General features: G+C 44.4%; 1 protein-coding gene across 1 annotated transcript in view; it reads left to right on the plus strand.

The window, feature by feature from the left end:
- The window catches only part of Kif26b (kinesin family member 26B), a 400,661-nt gene that overhangs the window by 182,376 nt on the left and 198,748 nt on the right, over positions 1–19,537 (plus strand). Inside the window, exon 4 of the mRNA XM_028755262.1 lies at positions 3,855–4,021. Within this exon, the coding sequence (XP_028611095.1) occupies positions 3,855–4,021 (167 nt within the window). The remainder of the gene's footprint in view (positions 1–3,854; positions 4,022–19,537) is intronic.

Below are 19,537 nucleotides of genomic sequence, written 5' to 3' on the forward strand. Positions count from 1 at the left end.
TCATTCTACACAGGACAACAGTGGTTCCCTCCTACAGCTGTGAACCCTGCTCATTCTACACAGGACAACAGTGGTTCCCTCCTACCCCTAGGCCTTTATTTCACCTGGAGATTTGTCTGAAAGCACATCTGGAAGCCTCTCTATTAGCACATTATAGATAAGATATATTATATATATATATGTATATACACACACATATGCGCACTCACAACACACACAATGCACTCGTGTATACATGCATACTCACTCTCTCACATAACACACATGTACTCCCTCACACACACTTACACATGCACTCACACATACACACATACACTCACACACACACTCATGCACACACACACACACACACACAAACATCACATATGTGGGTAGCTTTCTAAGACAGGATATGTTCTAGGGTCCCTACATGTTTCTAATGTATGTCTAGTTTTCTGGTCTGATTCTTTCCCATGAAGTGATGCACTTAGCACAGTTTACTTTCTGTAAAACCCAAATCCACTCGATCTTCAGCTTGTTCAACACATATTGGTAACAGAAGTCAGATGGACCAAGGAAGGAAAATAGAATGGCTTCAGGGCCTGCATTTTCACCGTGCTGTGAGACCTTGGTCAAATCATGTGTCTCCTTCACAAGTCTTTCCTCATCTATAAGCTAGGAGCTAGCCAAGTTGTCTAGATAGCATTATGTTGCCTGTCTCCCATGGGCCTTGGGGAAGGGCTTATCAATCTTAGAAGACTAGCAGAAAATGGTGATGCATTTAGCATCTTCAGCCTTTCTGTTTAATGTGTGTACAACTCTGGGATGGGCTACCTTCAGTTTAGAGCCAAAGAAGGAACTTGTGTTGGACAGATCTTTCCTAACTCAGTCGTATCCAGTGGGCAACTATTTGCCCCTTTGACTCCTGAGGTAATTCATTCATGACTGTTGGTATTGTCTTAGAGATAATTGTCAAGGTTGAAGGGAGTAGTTCTTGATAGTTAGTGACTTGGTGAGATAGCCCCTTGGTGAGAAGTTATCAGCCAAACCCCAGCACTCAGAGCCTGTACAGAGTGGCTCAGTGCTGGCTTATCTGATATGCAAGCTCCTTTTTCATAATCATCTGGAAACATGATTTTGATTGCTGAGTTAAAACAGCTACAGCTTTTGAGAGGGTGCCTGACTTCTCTGACTTTCAGAGTGACAAAGATACAGCTGGACAGAGCCCAGAAGTTGAATACAGCCAGTTCTCCTGTTTACTGTCTGCACCACATACTGTCAGCTAGAGATGCCTGTACAAATTGCAAAGGAAGGAAATATTGAAGACACCTGAGACCCAAAGATGTATTTGTATGTGTGTCTGCCGAAGTACCTGGTACAGCTAAGCACCAAGAACAATGGACAGGACTCAGTGGTAGAGCACTTGCCTAGTGCACATGCAGACAAGCCCAGGAAAATAATGAAATCTGGAAAAGAAATATATTTGCTTATTTCAAGGACTGTAGACAAGAAGTTTTAGTCAGATAGATGTGAGCAGCAGAAAATAAAACAGTCGAGATCCATGTCGCAGACATGGTTTTCTTAGCTCTGTGTGGCTGTGTTGATCTTGGTATACGTGGACAAGCCAGCTCTGATCCGTTATCCAGAGATGTGTAACTTGCTGAGTGTAACCCCAAGTATGGACACAGAAGTAAAAATGGAAGAGCTGTTTAAAAATTTAAAAGACACAAAATACATTTAAAAAGAAATAAAGCAAAGGGTCAGGAAACATCCACAGGATTGGGTGAGGAGTGCCTTCACGGTGGCTTTTGATGGAAACGAGGAGCCATGGATTTGAGCGTTTGGTTTGGTTCCTGGGTGTTGTCCAGGAGAGCATCATGTACCATCTGTGGCTTTAGCATTAATAGCCAGTGGGGACAACAATGCATATGGGCAGTCTCCTCATTGTCCCCTCTGGGATGGTGGCAGCTGTTGGTGGTATAGGCAGCTTTTAGAGGTGAGCTATGCCTATGGAGAGTTAGTAGCCCCCATGGAATACCAGGTAAACCATCCTCCGGGCCTTCTCTGTGCTGCCCCCTCTCCAGCTGCTGTGAAGGGGTCACATTTGTTTCTTGTGTGTAGAATGAGAGTAAGAAAGTACAGGTTGTCAGAATCTCCACTGAGTGATGCTGAACTTCCCAAGGTACAGCAGAAGTTTAAATAGTTTCAAGTCAATGGTATGCAGAGTGAATGACTGCTCTGCTAAAACTGAGAGGTATAAATGGTTTTACATCCCCAGTGTTAGCCCCGGCTCCCTCGTCTCCCCTGTGGCCAGCTACCCTGCTCAGTGACCACGGGGGAAAGGCTCCTGCCCTGGGTTTTATTTCACCCATGTTTTACAAATGATGGGAGTATTTTCCACTTATCATTTAAGAGTAGCAGGCCAAAGATCTTTTTTGTTTAACTGAAGTCATTTTTCTTTTTGTTTGTTTATTTCAGCTAATGTTTTCCCTTTTGGAAGTAGATTAAAGTTTTAAAGTAACTTTAAATAGCACACTTAGAGTTTTACCCCACAAAACACCATATTAAGTCAGGTGAACATAAGTGTATCTCCATACCACATCCTAATTTTTCACAGAAGTGTGGGTCTTACAGCAGATGGGAGACAAACAGAATAGACTATCTATGTGGACTTCCATTACAAAAACAATCACTAGAAATAAAAAGGAGGCAGTCTCGGCTACATAGTGAGTCCAACGGCAGCCTATGCTGCAAGAGACCAGTTCTCAAACAAGAATGGGAACACTGTGTGCTCTAGTGTTTTTTCCTTGCTGTGATAAAATTCCCCGACAGAGTCACTTAAGGAGGGAAGGAAAGAATTATTTCACCACAACACTCCATCATAGCAGAGAAGTTAAGGTAGCCAGGACCTGAAACAGCTAGTCACGGCTCAGGCCAGTAATGGATACATGCATACCTGTCTTCTTGCTCAGGTCATAGTTCTCACTTTTATACAGTTGGGGACCCAGCCTATGAAATGTCTTCTACATTCAGGGTGAGTCTCCCCATATCAGTTAACCCAATTAAGAAAAGTCCCCAACAGGCATGATGCCCACAGGCCAACCAGCAACAGGTTATATAAAGTTGGTAGTTAAAACCAAGCATCATACCAGACTAATACCAGATGTGTCGGTGCATCCCTGCAGTCCCAGCACTTGGGAGGTAGAAACGGGAGGGTCAAGAATTCAAGACAAAACAACAGCAAAAACAAAACAAAAAGAAACAAAACAGAAATCATTCATGGTCCTATTAATGAATCAGAATGAAATGAAGTCTAAAGTGTTCTAAACCCTCCATGAGAAACCACTGGTACTACGTGGTAGCTGTGTCTGTTTTATCTGCATCTATAACCCATCTATCTTCCTATAGCTGACCCCAACCACTGTCCCAAGATCTCTTTATCTGAATCCCTCGTGTCCTGCATTAGTAGCAGGCTTGCTTGTGACTTCAGAGACTGAACCTCTGCCTGTCCCCTTCTTTGTGAGCACTTGAAGTCTTTCTTGGTGTGAATCCAGCATTAGTTCATGTCATAGTTCTGATCCTAGGCTATGAAGAGCATGTGGCTAATAGGTGACACTTTCTTCTCTCCAGGCTGGGAAGATGTAGGTGTAATGCAACCTATAATGTCAGGGGTTATTTTATTACATTATTTTAAATGGAAACAGGAAGTGACCTAGCTAACATGCTGGGAAATGGTCATAGAAATCCCGTGCGCCTCCAGGTAACCGAGTGTGGGTGGGATTAAGCCCACCCTCTTCTCTAGACAGCAACCTGCTGGCAATGGGCAGACATTCTGTGAGCCACAAGTAATGAGCTCCATGTCATTTCTTTGTCAGATCTCCCAGCTGATGACAGAAACCAGCCGTGAGGGACTGACAGAGTCAGCGCTCAACCACTACAATGCTGACAAGCCTGCAGCCAGCAGTGTCCCAGCCCCACAGGGTTCCTGTGCGGCCAGTGAGACTTCCACGGGGACCTCGGTGGCCGCTTCCTTCTTTGCACGGTAAGAGATGCTCAGATCTTTGGTTCTTTTGGGTACACCCAGCTGGTATGCATCCTATGTGGACAAAATCAGCTGAAACTAGTAGAAGACATTCAATATTGTTCTTTGAGTTGGCTTTTTGAAAGCAAGATTTCCAAACTGGACCTGTTGACATTGTGAGCCAGAGAACTCTGTTGAGGAGACTGCCCTATGCATTATAGTGTGTTTTGTAGAATCTTTGGACTCTGTCTATTACATACCCATGTCCCCTTGTCCCTACTATATCCTGTAATAATCAGATGTGTCCTGGGTTGAGAACTGCTGTTGTAAGAACATGTGGCTCTAAAGATGGCCCTCTTTGGGGTAAAGATGTAGTAGATACAGACCTGTGGCTACTGATGCCACACTTATCTGCTCACGAACCTGTCAAAAAAAAAAAAGACATAGAGATGCTAGGTGTATTACTCCTTGACACTGGATATATAGCTAATCAAACACTGGGTATGAAGCTAATCTGAGAGAACTTAAAGCCATGAGAATCAAAAATGAAAGGTATTTGAACTATGTTGTCAGCCTAATTTTAGCAGCAAGGCAGAGACAGGGCAGGAGACAAAGGACAGCTGAGTGGGGTGACAGGTTGTCTAATTCAATCTCATGATTTTATGAACAAGGGCACTGAGAACTGGGAAGGTTCCTCGGAGTTAACTCACAACAGAGACAGAAATAGCAGGGGGTTGATATGCCTGCTCTTCTCACAATTCACTCTTTACTTGATACTTGAAGCTAAACCTTAGAAATTGTTCTCTAAGATTCTCAGGCTCCAGAGTAAACAGGATCTGTATAAGTAGCACAGAGTATGGGATCAGAGGGTTTGCATGCCTCAGTTTCCACATCTATAAACTGAGGATAAGGTCTAGTCTGAAGATTAAAATTAGGTGATGTTAAATTATTAAGAACATGACAGAAGTTTAATTTAATGTGGCTTTCCTCTTTGCTAGGAATAGTGGAATGTAAGAAAGGGTTCTGACTGAGGAAGGGGACAAACCAGAGGAGGAAGGGAAGGACAGGATCCTGAGAGAAAATGCCTTCTATAATAGGTGTCAGGAAGGGTTGTTGGGAGCCCAGCTTTGAGGTGCTCATTATATTAGGGCGCTGTGTTTACTCTTCTCTGAACATTTGCACTGGTTTGGATATGGGAAAAGAAGCACCATATGTATATGCCAGGCTCCTAGCAAGGGCCACTGTTAGCTCCTCCTGTGTGTGAACCACTGTGGTATCTGGACTATCAAGCAAGAAACCCAAGCCCACTGGGATGTTACATCTCTGCTGTTTGAAGCAGGAATGGAGGGATGTAAGCATTTGGGAGGACACGTTATAGGCCCAGATGATCCTGAGACCCTGGAGGCCTATCAGAGGGTAGCCACGGGTAGCTGAGTACTGACAAGACACCTTACAGCAAGAATCTTCTATATCCTGTGTAAGAGGCCAGTTTTTGTCTCTGTGGGGTACCCAAGTGTGTGAGCAAAGGCTGAATGAAACCTTAGAATAGGAGGGAGAGCCATCTTCCAGCTCTCTGAGAATGATGGAGAACTTGTTGCCTGTTCACATCACTTAGAGAGTGAAGTTTTTGTCAGTGAGGGAGAAGGAAGGTGTGCCAAGTGGCTACCTGGTCTCCATGCTGGAGTGGGTGAGACTGGCCTCTTTGCTGGAGGGAATGAGCTTTAGGTGCTCTTTGGAATTGAACTCTCACCTCCTACCTAGATGCTCTTTTGAATCCCTGTGTTTCAGAGGATTCCACACAAAACTGCCAGACTCACAAACAAAACAAAACACCAAAGAAAGATTTGACTTGTAAAGAAATAAGGGGCTGGGACTTCTGGTTGGTTCTATTAAAAGAGAACAGGTGCTGGGCACCTAAGAGGAATGCGTCTGTAATACTGACCGGAAACTCTGTAGGTGATGCTAGCAGTGAGCAAAGACTCCAAAAGGTGGCTTACTCCCTAGTTCTATCTGTCCGTCTGTCTGTCTGTCTATCTATCTATCTATCTATCTATCTATCTATCTATCTATCAATCAATCATCTATCTGTGTGTATGCATGTACATGCATGTACATACAGATCAGAAGATATCTTGTGGGAGTTGGCTCATTTTTTCCACCTTGTGAGTTCAGGGATTGAACTCAGGTCATCAGGCTTGGTGGAAGCAGCTTATGTGCAGAGTGCTCCTTCTGGTTCCCTTGTATATTTTTTTTTGTGGTAAACACAGATAGCACGTGGAGTCTAATGCTATGAGCTTGCCCTCAAAGGGCTTATAGTGTACAGAAAGACAGAGTACCGTGGAAAAAGCACATGAGCACACTCTCCGCTCATCACTTACCCATCTCCCTGGCTTGTCATGGGATTTTGCTTCCTTCCAGCAAGTAAGGTAGCATATGAACAACCTGCTTGTCATAGATGGACACTTACAGCAGAAAGAGGGAGAGAGGGAGAGAGGGGGAAGGATGGGGAGGGAGAGAGAGAGACAGAGAGACAGAGAGACAGAGAGACAGAGAAACAGAGACAGAGGGAGGGAGGAAGAGAGAGAGAGACAGAGACAGAGAGAGATAGAGGGAGGGAGGGAGGGAGGGAGGGAGGGAGAGAGAGAGAGAGAGAGAGAGAGAGAGAGAGAGAGAGAGAGAGAGAGAGAGAGATATTCATTCAAGAGTGAGAGACATAATCAGGGATCTGTCACTTCTTTGGGTTCCAGAGACGCATGAGGAAGTATTTATGCCTTTCTGTAGAACATTCACTGTAACTCCAGGCCCATTGCTGTAGTCTGCTCATGTAACCCAATGTTCCAGATTGGGTGGCTTATAAGGAATAAGAGATTATTTCTTTCCTTCCAGAGACTGGAAAATCCAAGACCAGGGTACCAGCTCCTTTGTAAGGGCTGCTGTCTGCTTCCAACATGGCATCTTGTTGGTTTGTCCTCATGAGGTGGAAGACAGAAGGGGAAGAGAGACCAAGATTTTCTGAGCTTCCATGCTCTAATGGCCTTCTGAAGGTCCAGCCTCATAAGACCAAGGCAGTGAGGATCAAGCTTCAACATGAGTTTTGGAGAGGGCACATTCAAGCCATTGGATCTGTTGAATCGAAGAATAAAACGCTCTTTCTTGAGATAATAAGCCCTTTAGTGATTGCCTATACTTCAAAAGTCTAGTCTACTGTTCTTGCAGGGAAAGAAACTTTAAAAACAATAAAGTTTAGGCTATGAGTGTAGCTTATATGTAGGGTGTTCACTTAGCTTGTGTAAAGCCTAGGAGTGGATCTTCGACATTGCATAGATAAAGCATGGTGGTATTCCACCTGTAATCTCAGCACTTAGGAGACAGGAGTTTAAAGGTTTAAGGATAGTTAGCTAGCGGTCAGCCACTCTGTCTTAAAGAAAGAGGGCTAAAGGTGATAGCAATAGAACGAAAGAAGAAACTGGCACATCTATCCTCAAGTCATTAGTAATGTGTTGCTATGGAGCATGAAGGCCATCTCAAAAGTGCGAACCCTTTAGCGTAAATTTTACATCACTGAGACGAGACGATGCCGTGGGTAGGCTATGGTTAGGTTTCTCCTTGTGCTGACTGTTCACTAATTATGTACTTTGCTTTCTATCATAAAATGTAAACAAAACCCAATGAGGGGACCCTGTCATTGAAGGCTGAGGCAATGGAAATTTCACTGTTATTTGAAAAGCAATGAGTAGGTCCTGTATCATGCATGGAATTGCCTCAAACCTTGGAAAAGAAAATGAATCCTTCAGATGACCTCATAGCTTCACACTGAGTTTTCAATTCCCAAATAATCTGAAGAAGCATCAACAACTGTGGAGTTTTTCCCCTTTGGTCTCTGTGTCCCTCCTGTCCCCTTCCTTAAACTTAACGATTTTCCATTTGAAGATCCAGTTACACTGTTTTTTCCTGTTGATTTAAACTGTGTCTGTCCTGAGTTTGAAGTTTCTGGATAAACTCTAGGGTTCCAATATAGCTTTGCTCTCTGTGGTTACTAATCTTGATTGGCAACCTGATTGGATTGTGAAGTACCTAGAAGACCAGTAGAACCCACTTGTTTGAGAGGGCCATTTCCAGAGACAAGAAGACCTTGAAGGTGCTTATATCATGGGTGGACCAGTCAAGCCTTCAATGCATTCACAGCCAGTATGACGATATAATGAGGGGGGAGGTGGAGGGCGGGAGACTGAGTGGAAGAAGCTGACACTGTGGCCATGTCTTTGCAGGCTGTATGCCATCTGGGGTCCTTCCTGTTCCCCCGCTCCCACCCTGCTTCCTGTCCACCAGTATTGAAGATCATCTACTGCCACTGTCATGGTCTGTCAAGGGTTCAGGGCAAAGGCTCTATGAACTGAAATGTGAGCCCAGATAAATCCTGCCTCCCTTGAGCGGTGGAGGTCTTGGGTCACAATGATAAGTAACCAACACATCTTACATTCATTTTGTGGGATCCATGTGCTCTGCCTTCTCACCTGCCATCCATCCTGTTCTGTTCTTTCATGAGGTTGCTGTCATGCCCATGATGTCCTCCATGGGGCCAGGTCTCAGTGTCATTCATGAACACACACCACTCCTCTTGCCTTCTGTCTTTGGTCTAAATCTGTTCTTTTCCTAGGGTTGTTACTAATGCTGGCTGTGTCTAATCCTTCACTGCTAGCCCTTCCGTTTTTGTCTTAGGTGGCCCCTCTATTGCCTGACAGTTTGCTCAAAGCCTCCTGAACATGTCCCTGGCTGTTATATGACTGATTTGGCCATAGCACCTGGAGCTGGAGATTGCCATTGTAGTAAAACCAGGTCCCAGAGTCGAGGGTAAACTGATTTTACGGGGCTGACTCTAGATGCCTAGCACTGCTGTCAGGACCATGTTCAACCCTCTGCTCAGCCCCCAGTGGGCCACATGCAGCTGTAGTTACAACTGTCCCCATTCTTATTGCTATTATATCTACCATCTTGCTGATAGCCAAATAAAAATAGCTCCTGGTTGAGCTGGCTCCAGCAAAGGCTTTGCATGTCTGATCTTGGATAAAGGAGGCTTTCTTCCATCCCTGGGTACTTTACACGTAATAGTGGTATTTGGCTGTGTGCTCTGAGCTTATTAAGCCCAAGAAGGATGAGGAAGATCATGGGGCTGCCTGTAGTTGGTCTCCTTGTTCTCCATCAGACACAGTTCCCTGCAGGGACACTCATGAGACATATCAACAACCATTACTGGGAAAAGACACCTGAATACTACAGTTGATCTCAGGAGATGCAGGAGTAAAAAAATGGAGCCAGGTACACACACGATTCATCTCTCGACTGCTGACTTATGCTGTAGAGATAGGGCTTTATTTCTGCCTCTGGCTTTACTGACCAGAGCAGCTATTTTCCAGGGTTGTGTTATTATTAGATTTATACTCAAAAGATTTATTTTAAAAAAGCACCCCAGAACCTAAAACCATACAAATGAGAGCTGTGTAAGAACCTTTATCAGCTCATATCGTGGAAATTTTCTGTTACTCAACTTTCCTGTTATTATTTTCCAAGTTCCTTCTGGTTTCATAGCAGCAGGATACTTACCTTGCCTGCTTACTCTGGCAGGCCTGCTTCTGATGGCCAGTCCTCACCACTCTCCCCTCTCACCACTCCACTTTCCTCCACTCTTGACTATTCCACAGCTTCCCACGGAAGCAGGACCACTATGGAGCTTCCAGGGAGACACTGGTGAGAACCAGTATGCACAGTTGTGTAATGGAACAGGGCACCCAATTGTGAATGGGCTTTAAGGACCAAAGCACTGTAGGCTCATGGAGAGACTCCTGCACGCCTCCAATGGGGGCATCTTTTTCCTAACTACCTGCAGGTGCGGCCTGGGCTCCAGATGCTCCAACCATCCTGTCCCCTTTTTTGGCAGCTAAGCAGAGCCAGGCAAGGATCACTGAAGGCCAAACCATCACCCCTGGATCTCTGGCTCATGTATTCCTGGCAGGCTTAGGTTTACTCTTCTTAGAAAAGGTTCTGAGCACTTGTTGGAAAAGAAAGAAGCATTGCTCATGCATATGGATGAAGTGAACTTCTAGGAGTCCCAGTTGAATGAATGTAGTCCCACTTAAACTCGCCTCAGTGGCAGTGTGAAAGGAAGACTCTAAGAAGGAGCAAAGTGAGTTTCTAGTGCCTTTGGATTTCCAAGGCCCCAGGAAACAGTATCAGGTGTACATTTCACTAAGAAATACCCCCTGATTGCCCTGAGAGATGGCAAAGGCATTGCAAACAAGTGGCTGCCTTTAGTGCCTACACTGTGGAACCCTGTGTTAAATGGAATCTCAGGGGCTGCAGCGTTGGCTCAGTAATTAAGAGCACTTGTTGTCTACCAGGGAACCTGGGTTTGAGTCTCAGCATCTATATGATAGCTCATAACTGTCTGTAGCTCCAGTCTTAGGGGATCCAATGCCCTCTTCTGACCTTGAGAGTAACGGACACAAATGTACATAGATGTACATGCAGGTAAAACATTTATGCATACAAAGCAAAATATATAAGCCTAAATTTAATAAAAGAATTCAAAGATACTTGATGCACACCAAACAGCAAGTGTGCCATCCCAAGCATCATATAGTTTCATATAGGATTCAGTTAATCTAATTCGTAACACTAAATTTTTGAAGTTTTTTTTTCTTATGTTGATTAAAACAGGGTCTTACTTTGAGGCTCAGGTTGATTTTGAACTTACTATGTAATTCAGGATGGTCTTGAACTTAGCATTTTGTACTGGCTTAGGCAAACAGAGCAGAACAGAATCAGTACCTGTGGTTTGGCACAGACTAGTGTGAGTGGGTGACCCTGCACCCATGAGTGTATCCCCAACCATATCCCAGTATGGCAGTATGTACAGTATGCATTTCTCCTAAACAGGGGCTATGCCCAACTGTCATCTTGCTGAGGTGTGAACTATCAGCTCACAATATCTGGGACCATTTGGAACAAAACCCCTGGACATGCCTTGGTGAGAATGTTTGAAGGCGAAGTGTCAGTGAACCCATAGTATCCCAGTGATCCTTGCTAACTGCTCTCTGCAGCTGTGGTTCTAGTTATTGGTGTCTTTTTACTGGTGTTGGTGATAGGCTCGGAAGGACACTGAAAAAAAAAAAAAAACAAATGAAAAGATGGACCAGCTCAAGGCTTAACCTCCAGCCCCAAGCTAGACAGTTGACTTGACTTCTCCAGCCTTTGATTTTCTGTTGTCCTTGGATATCATCCTGTCTGTTTCACAGGTTGGTGAAGGTTAAGATAAGATGTGACCATGTGAGTCTTGGAGGTGATACACAGCACCTGCCTCAGAAGGATAGAACCCTGTCATGGGTGGAAAAATCAGTGAACTGCCTCCCTCCACATAGACTTCTACATGATGCCTGACTTTATAAGATCTTTGTAATCCTGTATGATGGCTACCCAAGCCTCTATACCCATTGTAAAGATCTGGCTTCATGCCTCAGAAAGGAAGCCATCTGTACAGGGAGTACAGACCAGTGGCTTTTTAAAATCTGGAGTAAGTCAGAGCCCTTTGGCAATGAGCTCACCAAAGACGGGCTGAGAGAAGAGAACCTGTGGCTTCAGTTAGTCTAATTTGTAACTCTAAAATTTTAAAGTTTTTTTTCTTATGTCTATTAAAACAGGGTCTTACTTTGAGACTCAGGTTGATTTTGAACTGACTACATAATTCAGGCTGGCCTTGAACTTAGCATCCTCCTACTTCTACTTTCCAAGTGTATCCATTGCAAGCATCCATCGTCATGCCTGGCTTTGAAGGTGTTTCAGTCCTTAGGTTTTATATGCCTGTCTACCCTGCTTAACATTGGGAGTACAACCAAGTATCACTCTACCTGTGTTTACATGTGGATTCTAAGGGACAGAGATCAAGATCCCTATGTTTGCATGCAAGATGAGCTGTATCCCCAGCATCAAACCCCAACCCCTGTCCTAGATCTTGATTTTATAATCCAGAAAAGTTGATCGATAATAAAGGATAGTAGATAGGAAGGAGAAACATTTAAGAATTTTGTCACCATTGGGCTCTTGGGAGGTTGAAGTGGGAGGATCAGAAGTTCAAGGCTAACCTTAGCTACATTTCAAGTTCAAGGCTACATGGCTGTGGAAAAAAGAATTCAGTTACCCTAGAGCTCAGTGGTGAGTCATTCTACAAATGCCACAAGTCAGAATTGTCATGACATTGACCTTGAAAATCAAAGATGGAAAGTACTCTTTTGCTTATGGGTTGACTTTGGGGGTGACATACAGCAGGCTGAAAAGGAATGAATTTGGAGGTGACATGGTAGTCTGAAAGGAAGAGGGAGCAATGGTCAAGTGTATAGGAAGAAGGACGAGGGGGCGGTGCCCCCGCTACCACCCCGCTGCAGTGTGAGCGCAACTAGTTTTCCATCATCCGTATTTACTCATTTGGAAATCATAGCAGCTTCCATGGTCTGATGCATTCCCAAGTTCCACACTCCACCTTCATCATCACATCTTTAGCTTCAAAAGCCCCTCATCAGTTGGCTCTAATACCATACTATCACAGGCATGGAAACCATTGCACAGAATGATGAGGTAAATTGGCCAAAGTCACACAAGGTTACACAGCTAGCGTGTAGGGAGTGAGCCCAGAGCCTCTGAACTAGAATGTCGGTTCCAAAATGCAGAGATAGTAGTTGTCTCTGTTCTTGTCTGAAGCCCCAGGAAGTAAAATGAACACCCAAGAAACGTTTGTTGAATGAATCAGTGATTGTTCTCTGCCACCATGATGTCTGTTGAGATGGTGGGAGATCCATGTAAAATATCAACATAAAATGGCTGCCAGAGCTGGGGAGGTGGCTTAGTTTGTAAAGAGCTTGCTTTGCGATTAGGAGGATCTAAGTTCAAATCCCTAGTGCCCGAAACACTGGGCATGGGAGTTTGTACTTGTAACCCTAGTGCTAACAGGCAGATTTCAGGGCCTCACTGGCCACCAAGTATAGCTTGTGAGCTCCAGATCTGCAGAGAGGCCTTGTCTCTAAGAATAAGAAAGGGAAGAGATCGGGGAAAACATATTGACTTCTAAGCAAGTCCACACAAGCAAGTGCTTCTGTACAACAGATATACAGATTCACACACACATGGACACACATAGACACATGTACACATACAGACACACACACACAGACATATATACATGCACACAGACATACACATATACATATACAGACACACACAAGCACACACAGACATACATACTCACACATAGATACACAGACACACAGATATACAGACAGATATACACACAGACACTTAGACATACACAGCCACACACAGATATATACACACTTATACACGTAGACATGCACATGCATAAACACACACATACACACTCATACATGTAGATGTACACCTACACAGATAATACACATATATACATAAAAACACAACAACAACAACAATAATAATAGTAAATGCCAAGCTTACTTCAAAACCTGAGTGTGTCTAGGGGATGGTGGGCTTGTGATCAGAAGATCTTTATTCTAACTTGTATTAGTTACTAAAATAATGCTTTCTATACCACAAAGCAAAAGCTGGAGATTTTTGGAGGCTCTCCCACAGTCTCTCTGTATTCCCTGTACCACCCTCCTCCCCAAGCTCCCTCTTGCTAGTACTTGCTTGGGCACTAACCTGGCTCCCTGGGGAAGTACCATGGGCCGTCCCCCGAGCTTTGCTCTGTCACTTCCTCCTGTGCCTTCCCTTGTGTCTGGGGTGCAGCCTCCCAGGCCAAGCAGCCCAAGGTCTCTATGCAAATGCTACTTCTCCGGGAAAGGGATGAAGGTGCAGCCTTGCTGGCCTTCCAGCTTAATATGACCAGTACCTCACCCTCTGCCACCATTCCCTCACAAGGCCTGTAAAGGGATTTGTTAATTAAAAACATTTGAATCTAGAGAGTCTCCAGGTTGTCCTCTGCTGAGGTGCTTAGACAATCGTCACATAGGTCAAGCTGCATGTTTAAGAGGCGAATGATTCCTTTTGCTGTAGAGCACTTTGAGGGAATTTGCATCTTCCTGGTATGAAAGAGGCATGTCAGAAACCTGAATGTCTTATAAAGCTCAGTTACCTAACTGTTTCCCCATGACGGGGCATTGTAAAGGACCAGAGAGGGATGCATCCTGGGACAATAAGCCCACAGAAGAGTTACGGTGGCGGAGGTCTTCTGAGTCACCTGAGTAGTGCAGCTGATCGGGGCTTTCTGTCTTCCTCCTTTAATAAGCCTCCTTGCTTTCTGTTCCTCGATCTGATAGATTATTTTAATTCTAAAGCTGTCTTAGTAAAGTATGTAAAGCATTTGGGGATAGAATTATGGGGAAGGCATTAGAGAAACTAAAGATGTATTATTCTGTGTGGTGCCGGGTAGAGGCTGAGTGCGCTGATGAATGGCATTGTGGAAGGAAAGAGATCCATCCAGGGCACTGTGTATTTGAACCTCACCGAGGATGTGGGGAAGCACATATGATGGTTCATCAGGTATGATGCTTTCGTTTGAAATAAATCACAGAGTCACAGAGAGACCTGTTTGGTATCTCTGCTTTCTCTTCTGTGATGGCATTTGTATTTTTTTTGCTTCTCTTTCTTCCAGCTCATGACTCCTGTGAACACTCCTATAACTTCTACCTGAGCTCTTGAGAGCAGGAGAAGGGAGGGCAGGCTCACTCTCACCCCTCAGGATTGCACTCTGTGATAGCCAGAGGATCAATGTGAAAAGAATGAATCATGAATGCTTGAAAATATAAGTCTGTCTTGCTTCTCAGAAGAATAGAATATGTAAAAAACAGAAACAACAAAAAACCCAAACCTGTGGGGTGGTGCTTGTAAATAAGATAATTTCTTGTGGGCTTGAGCCCTCCAGTATGGGGAAGGTTACTGCTGTTGACAGAGGTCATCCAGACGGATAGGCAGGTGGGAGGCTTGCCATTGTAGGTTTCCACATTGTACGTTGCTACTTCTGATAAGCGCCCATCATTTCTTTTAAGCAATGGGATTGGGTGGGATGCCCCATTGGACTTTGATCCTCTTTCCCTGGTACTTGACCTGTTTGTTCATGAAGCACACTGGAATTTGGGAAAGAGGATTTCATGAGCCTAGAAATAGTGACCTGTGTCATTTTCTTGGCATGCTCCAGAACCAAAGCCTATCCGGACTATGGTCTGTCCTTCTAAAGCCCAGCAAAGGAAAGAAAGAGCCTTGGCAGGGACAATGAAAGGTCTTGTCCCCAGGCCTGTGTTGAAAAGGGAGATAATCAGTACAAGGCAAGCCCCTATGGATAAAAGAGAGTGATGAAATATAAGCCATCGCTCAGAATCCATTTCTGGTCTTTTTAGATACTTCAGAAAAATAAATGTGGTTCATTTTTCTCAAATAAATTTTCAAATGTTATTATAGTTGTCTCTCTGGTGCTCAACCTGAAGTGTCAAGGTAGCAATTGTAAAAAAAAGCAGACTGTTTTGAAACCTGACTATTCAGAATTTTGTAGTTATTGTCTAGGATTAAAAGAAAATTTCAGCTGCCATATCTATACCATGAATGCCTGGGTGTTTAAAGTTCTCATTTCTACTACTGAAGAGCTCCAAAAATCAAGCTGGATGCTGGGAAAGGACTTTACAACAGAGCCTCAGGGATTTCTTTGTGTCTGAGAGTCCAAGTTGGCCATGTACAGCCTGGCTGTGGGGCCCTCCTCCTCTCTGCTGCTGTGACCCTGCCCCAAGCCTTTTCCTCAAAGGCCTTTCAGGAGCTCATGAGAAGACCCACACCACATACGTACACACACACACATACACACACACACATACACACACACACACACACACACAAACACACACACACTTTTTTTCTGCTCAATTCTCTTATATAAAACTTCATGTTTCTCATGGGCTAATTAATGTCTGTGGCAATATCTGAGAGTTTTTGCTGACTACTGAGCCCTAGCATTTGCCCACAATGTGGTCTATTTTGTCAAGTTGGGGTGGGATGGGGTCAAAGGGGTGGGCAATGACTTGGAAGCAGCTCCCAGACAAGACTGGTAGGGGCCAGCTCAGATAAACCAACTCCTTTGTTCCATCTCTGGAATAACTCTGGTGAAAAGTCCTCCCACCACTTAGGTTTCCTAAGTAGACTGACAGACAACTGATACCAGTTGCCAATCCCAGGAATGGTTCCCAGGGAACTCTGTATAAGATCCTGGGAGTGTATATCATCCATTCTCCCCTTCCATCCACCCACCTATTTATCCATCCATCATCCATCCACCCATCCATCCATTCACCTATCCATTCACCCATCCATCCATCCATCCATCATCCATCCATCCATCCATCCGTTCATCTAGTCATCCTTTACCCATCTATCCAGCATCTGTTATTGGTAACACACATGGTACTATACTAGATACTTAAGAAACTAGAATAGAAATAGGACAGCCAATTCCATTAAGGAGCTCTCAGCCCAATAAGGACAGCTAGAAACAGGATACACGTTCAGAACAGCATTCACAAAAAACATCTGCTATTACCTTATCCAAGCCTTCAGGGTGCTTAGAAGTTAAAGGTGTCTTCCTATAACTCACTATTGTCAAAAATTATCTTCTTCCTTTATTTGCTTACTAGCCTGATGCCCAGATCCCCTTCCTGAATGTACTCTCAATGGAGACAGGTGAATGTCCATCTCCACTTTACATGGTCCCTTTCCAGTGAGAAGCCTGAGCTCCTGGTTGCCACAAACAGAGCGTCTGAGGAGTGTGTATCAGGATGGCTATGGTGTATGCCATAGAAGTTGCCAGCTTCCTCCCCTGTCCATTGGAGAAGTCCATCCTTCACTTCAGCAGTGTCTCCTGAGCACTGTGGAGTACATCTTCATGGACACTGTACCCCAAGGCTGAAGGCCTTCCTTCTAGACCCTGCTTCTTTAATACTAGTTCTTTTGCTCAACTGTGTCCTTATGGTAGTTCCTGGTTCCTTTGTTTTCTGAGTCCACTAAAGACTACCCTCGTGGCCAGGGGTTGTGGTACCTCCCTTTTGAACCTGCAGGGTGGCCAGGGATGATTCCATCAAATAGTGTCACAGTCTTCTTGATTGGCAGCAGTGTCACTAAGAAGGACCATATCACCTGGGAACACAGACATCTGTCAGATGTCAGTCTCAGAGAAGCGCCTGTCCACAGCAGCCTTTCCTATGTTGAGGCATGGCAGACTTCTGTAGTGGTAGGAGCTGGCACTCCATGCTGCAGGGCTGGAGTTAGGTATGGCTTAGTGGTAGAGGGCTTGCCTGACTTATGCAAAGCCCTGGGTTCCATCCCCAGCTCAGCAAAAATACTACTACTTAGTAAAGTTGGGCTCTGGCTCTGTACTAAACCTTGGCCTACTGTGTGCAAAGCCTTGGATATCCAGCACTGCAGATTTTATGTTCTTGTCATTATTCTTTTGTGGTAGTAGACATCCTGGAGTCAGTCCCAAGTTCCCAAGTCTCAGATGGAAGTACACAGTATTTCGTGTGGTCCATCACTCCCCTACTGAAGCCTGAGGAGGTCACTCCTGACTTTGTTTCTTAGAGGTCACTCTGGCTGTTGAGGTGACACCTGCTGGCACTCAGGCAGAATTTATCTCAGATCTTCTGTGCTTAATCAGTCATCTATACTTCATTCCTCACAGCCTCGCCTTCAGAGTGTTAGCCAAACCCTCAAGCCTTTTGAGTAAGTTGTGCGTCTCCTGTTGCACACTCTCTGAGATGATGAACATTTGGCTTTAGCTTTTATAGTAAAAGACAGAGAACATAAGACTAGATACCATGACTCTTTCTGCCTCTCTGTGGTACTGACTGCCAACCGCAGCACCAGATACCTGTTGCGGCTTTACTTCTTTGCATGTTCTCTGTTTCCGCTCAACATAGGCACGTGAGGAGACCTGATTTATGGAGCTATGCGGTTGAGAGTGGGAGCAGGGAAGCAAAGGGCGGCTGTTCCAGCTGCAGTAAATTTAAGCATCACTGGTATTTCTTTACACATCTGGAGGGGTTCCTGATGAGTGGATTGCTACAGGAGCTCATAAATTAAAAATAACAAGAGTATTTCCTTTACACCTGGAGCTTCAAAATTACCACCCACTACATTCTGTGATGGCCCTGTCATAAAGAGGCATTGAGGGTGTCAACCTAAACATGGTCCCTGGCCATAGCTCTAAATACAAGTAACCATTCACTCCAGGTCTTTTAACCTTTGCTTTTTAAAAAACAAAAACAAAAAACCAACCAACCAACAAACAAACAAAAAAACAGTACTGCAAGATAAGTCATTACATGAATCATAAACTGGGGATTTAATCTGCTTTTTTCTCCATCTCTCTCCTTCTTCCCTCTTTTATGATGCTTTGTCCTTCTCCATTTTTGCTTGGGAGTTTTACACAAAATTTAAGAACACGTCTAAGAGCAGCAGAAACAAAGCCCAGGGACTGTCTTCTTCATTCTCCATTAGTTTACAAGCCACCATGCAGATGATCAGCCCTGGTGGGCTGGTGGTAGCACTTTGATTGGCTGCTTGGATGTCTTAGCACCTGTGTACCAGAGCTGACCTTGGAGAACTCTGTTTCCTTCCCTTCCTACGGGATTCTCTATCTCATGGGCCAACTGTGCTGTGTTCTGCCCTAGAGCACAAAACTGAGATGGTCTGCAGGACACAGACACAACTTCATTGTTACTTTCTCATCTTGTCCTTTCAGAACTATGTTGACATTTTTGGGAAAATTCGTGAAGGGGAGGCTATGCTTTAGATTTTCAGCAAGCCTTTTAAGTATGTTATAGGACAAGCAGTCAGACTGGATTTTACCGCCATGCCACCAGCAGGCATTGACTAGAGAGACACAACAGTGCACTCTGAGACTAGTACATGGATGTTGATAGAGAATGAGCCATAAAAGCCAAAACCTGGAAGCCTCGTAAATGTTCTCCAACAGGTTGGTAAATAAGCAAAACGTGAGATGTTTTATACGACAGAAGGATACCCTTTCAAATACTCAGACTGTTGCTACTTGTGGTAATTTATATGGATCTCAGAATAATTATGTGACTGAAAAAAGCCAGGCTCCCTGCTAAAACCAGAAGACTCCTTATTATGTGATTTTATCTGATATAGAATTATGAACAGCATAAACTAATTTAGAGACACAAAGTGCTTCTGGGAATGGTAACCACGTCTCTAATCTCAGTGCTGGGGAGTAGCTATATGTAGTTCCAGAGACTCCTGGCCAGGCGATCCAGCCAAAATGGTGAGCTCCAAGTTCAATGAGAGACCCTGTCTCAAGAAACAAAGTGAAGAGCTGGAGAGGGAGTAATCATGGGCAAAGACACACATGTGCAGACATGTATACACACACACACATGCAGAGAGAGAGAGGGGGGGGGAGGGAGGGAGGGAGACGGAGGAGAGGCAGAGAGGCAGAGGAGAGGTAGAAGAGAGGCA

Source organism: Grammomys surdaster, unplaced genomic scaffold (assembly GCF_004785775.1).
Source record: "Grammomys surdaster isolate TR1022 unplaced genomic scaffold, NIH_TR_1.0 126051, whole genome shotgun sequence".
Taxonomy (NCBI): Eukaryota; Metazoa; Chordata; class Mammalia; order Rodentia; family Muridae; genus Grammomys; species Grammomys surdaster.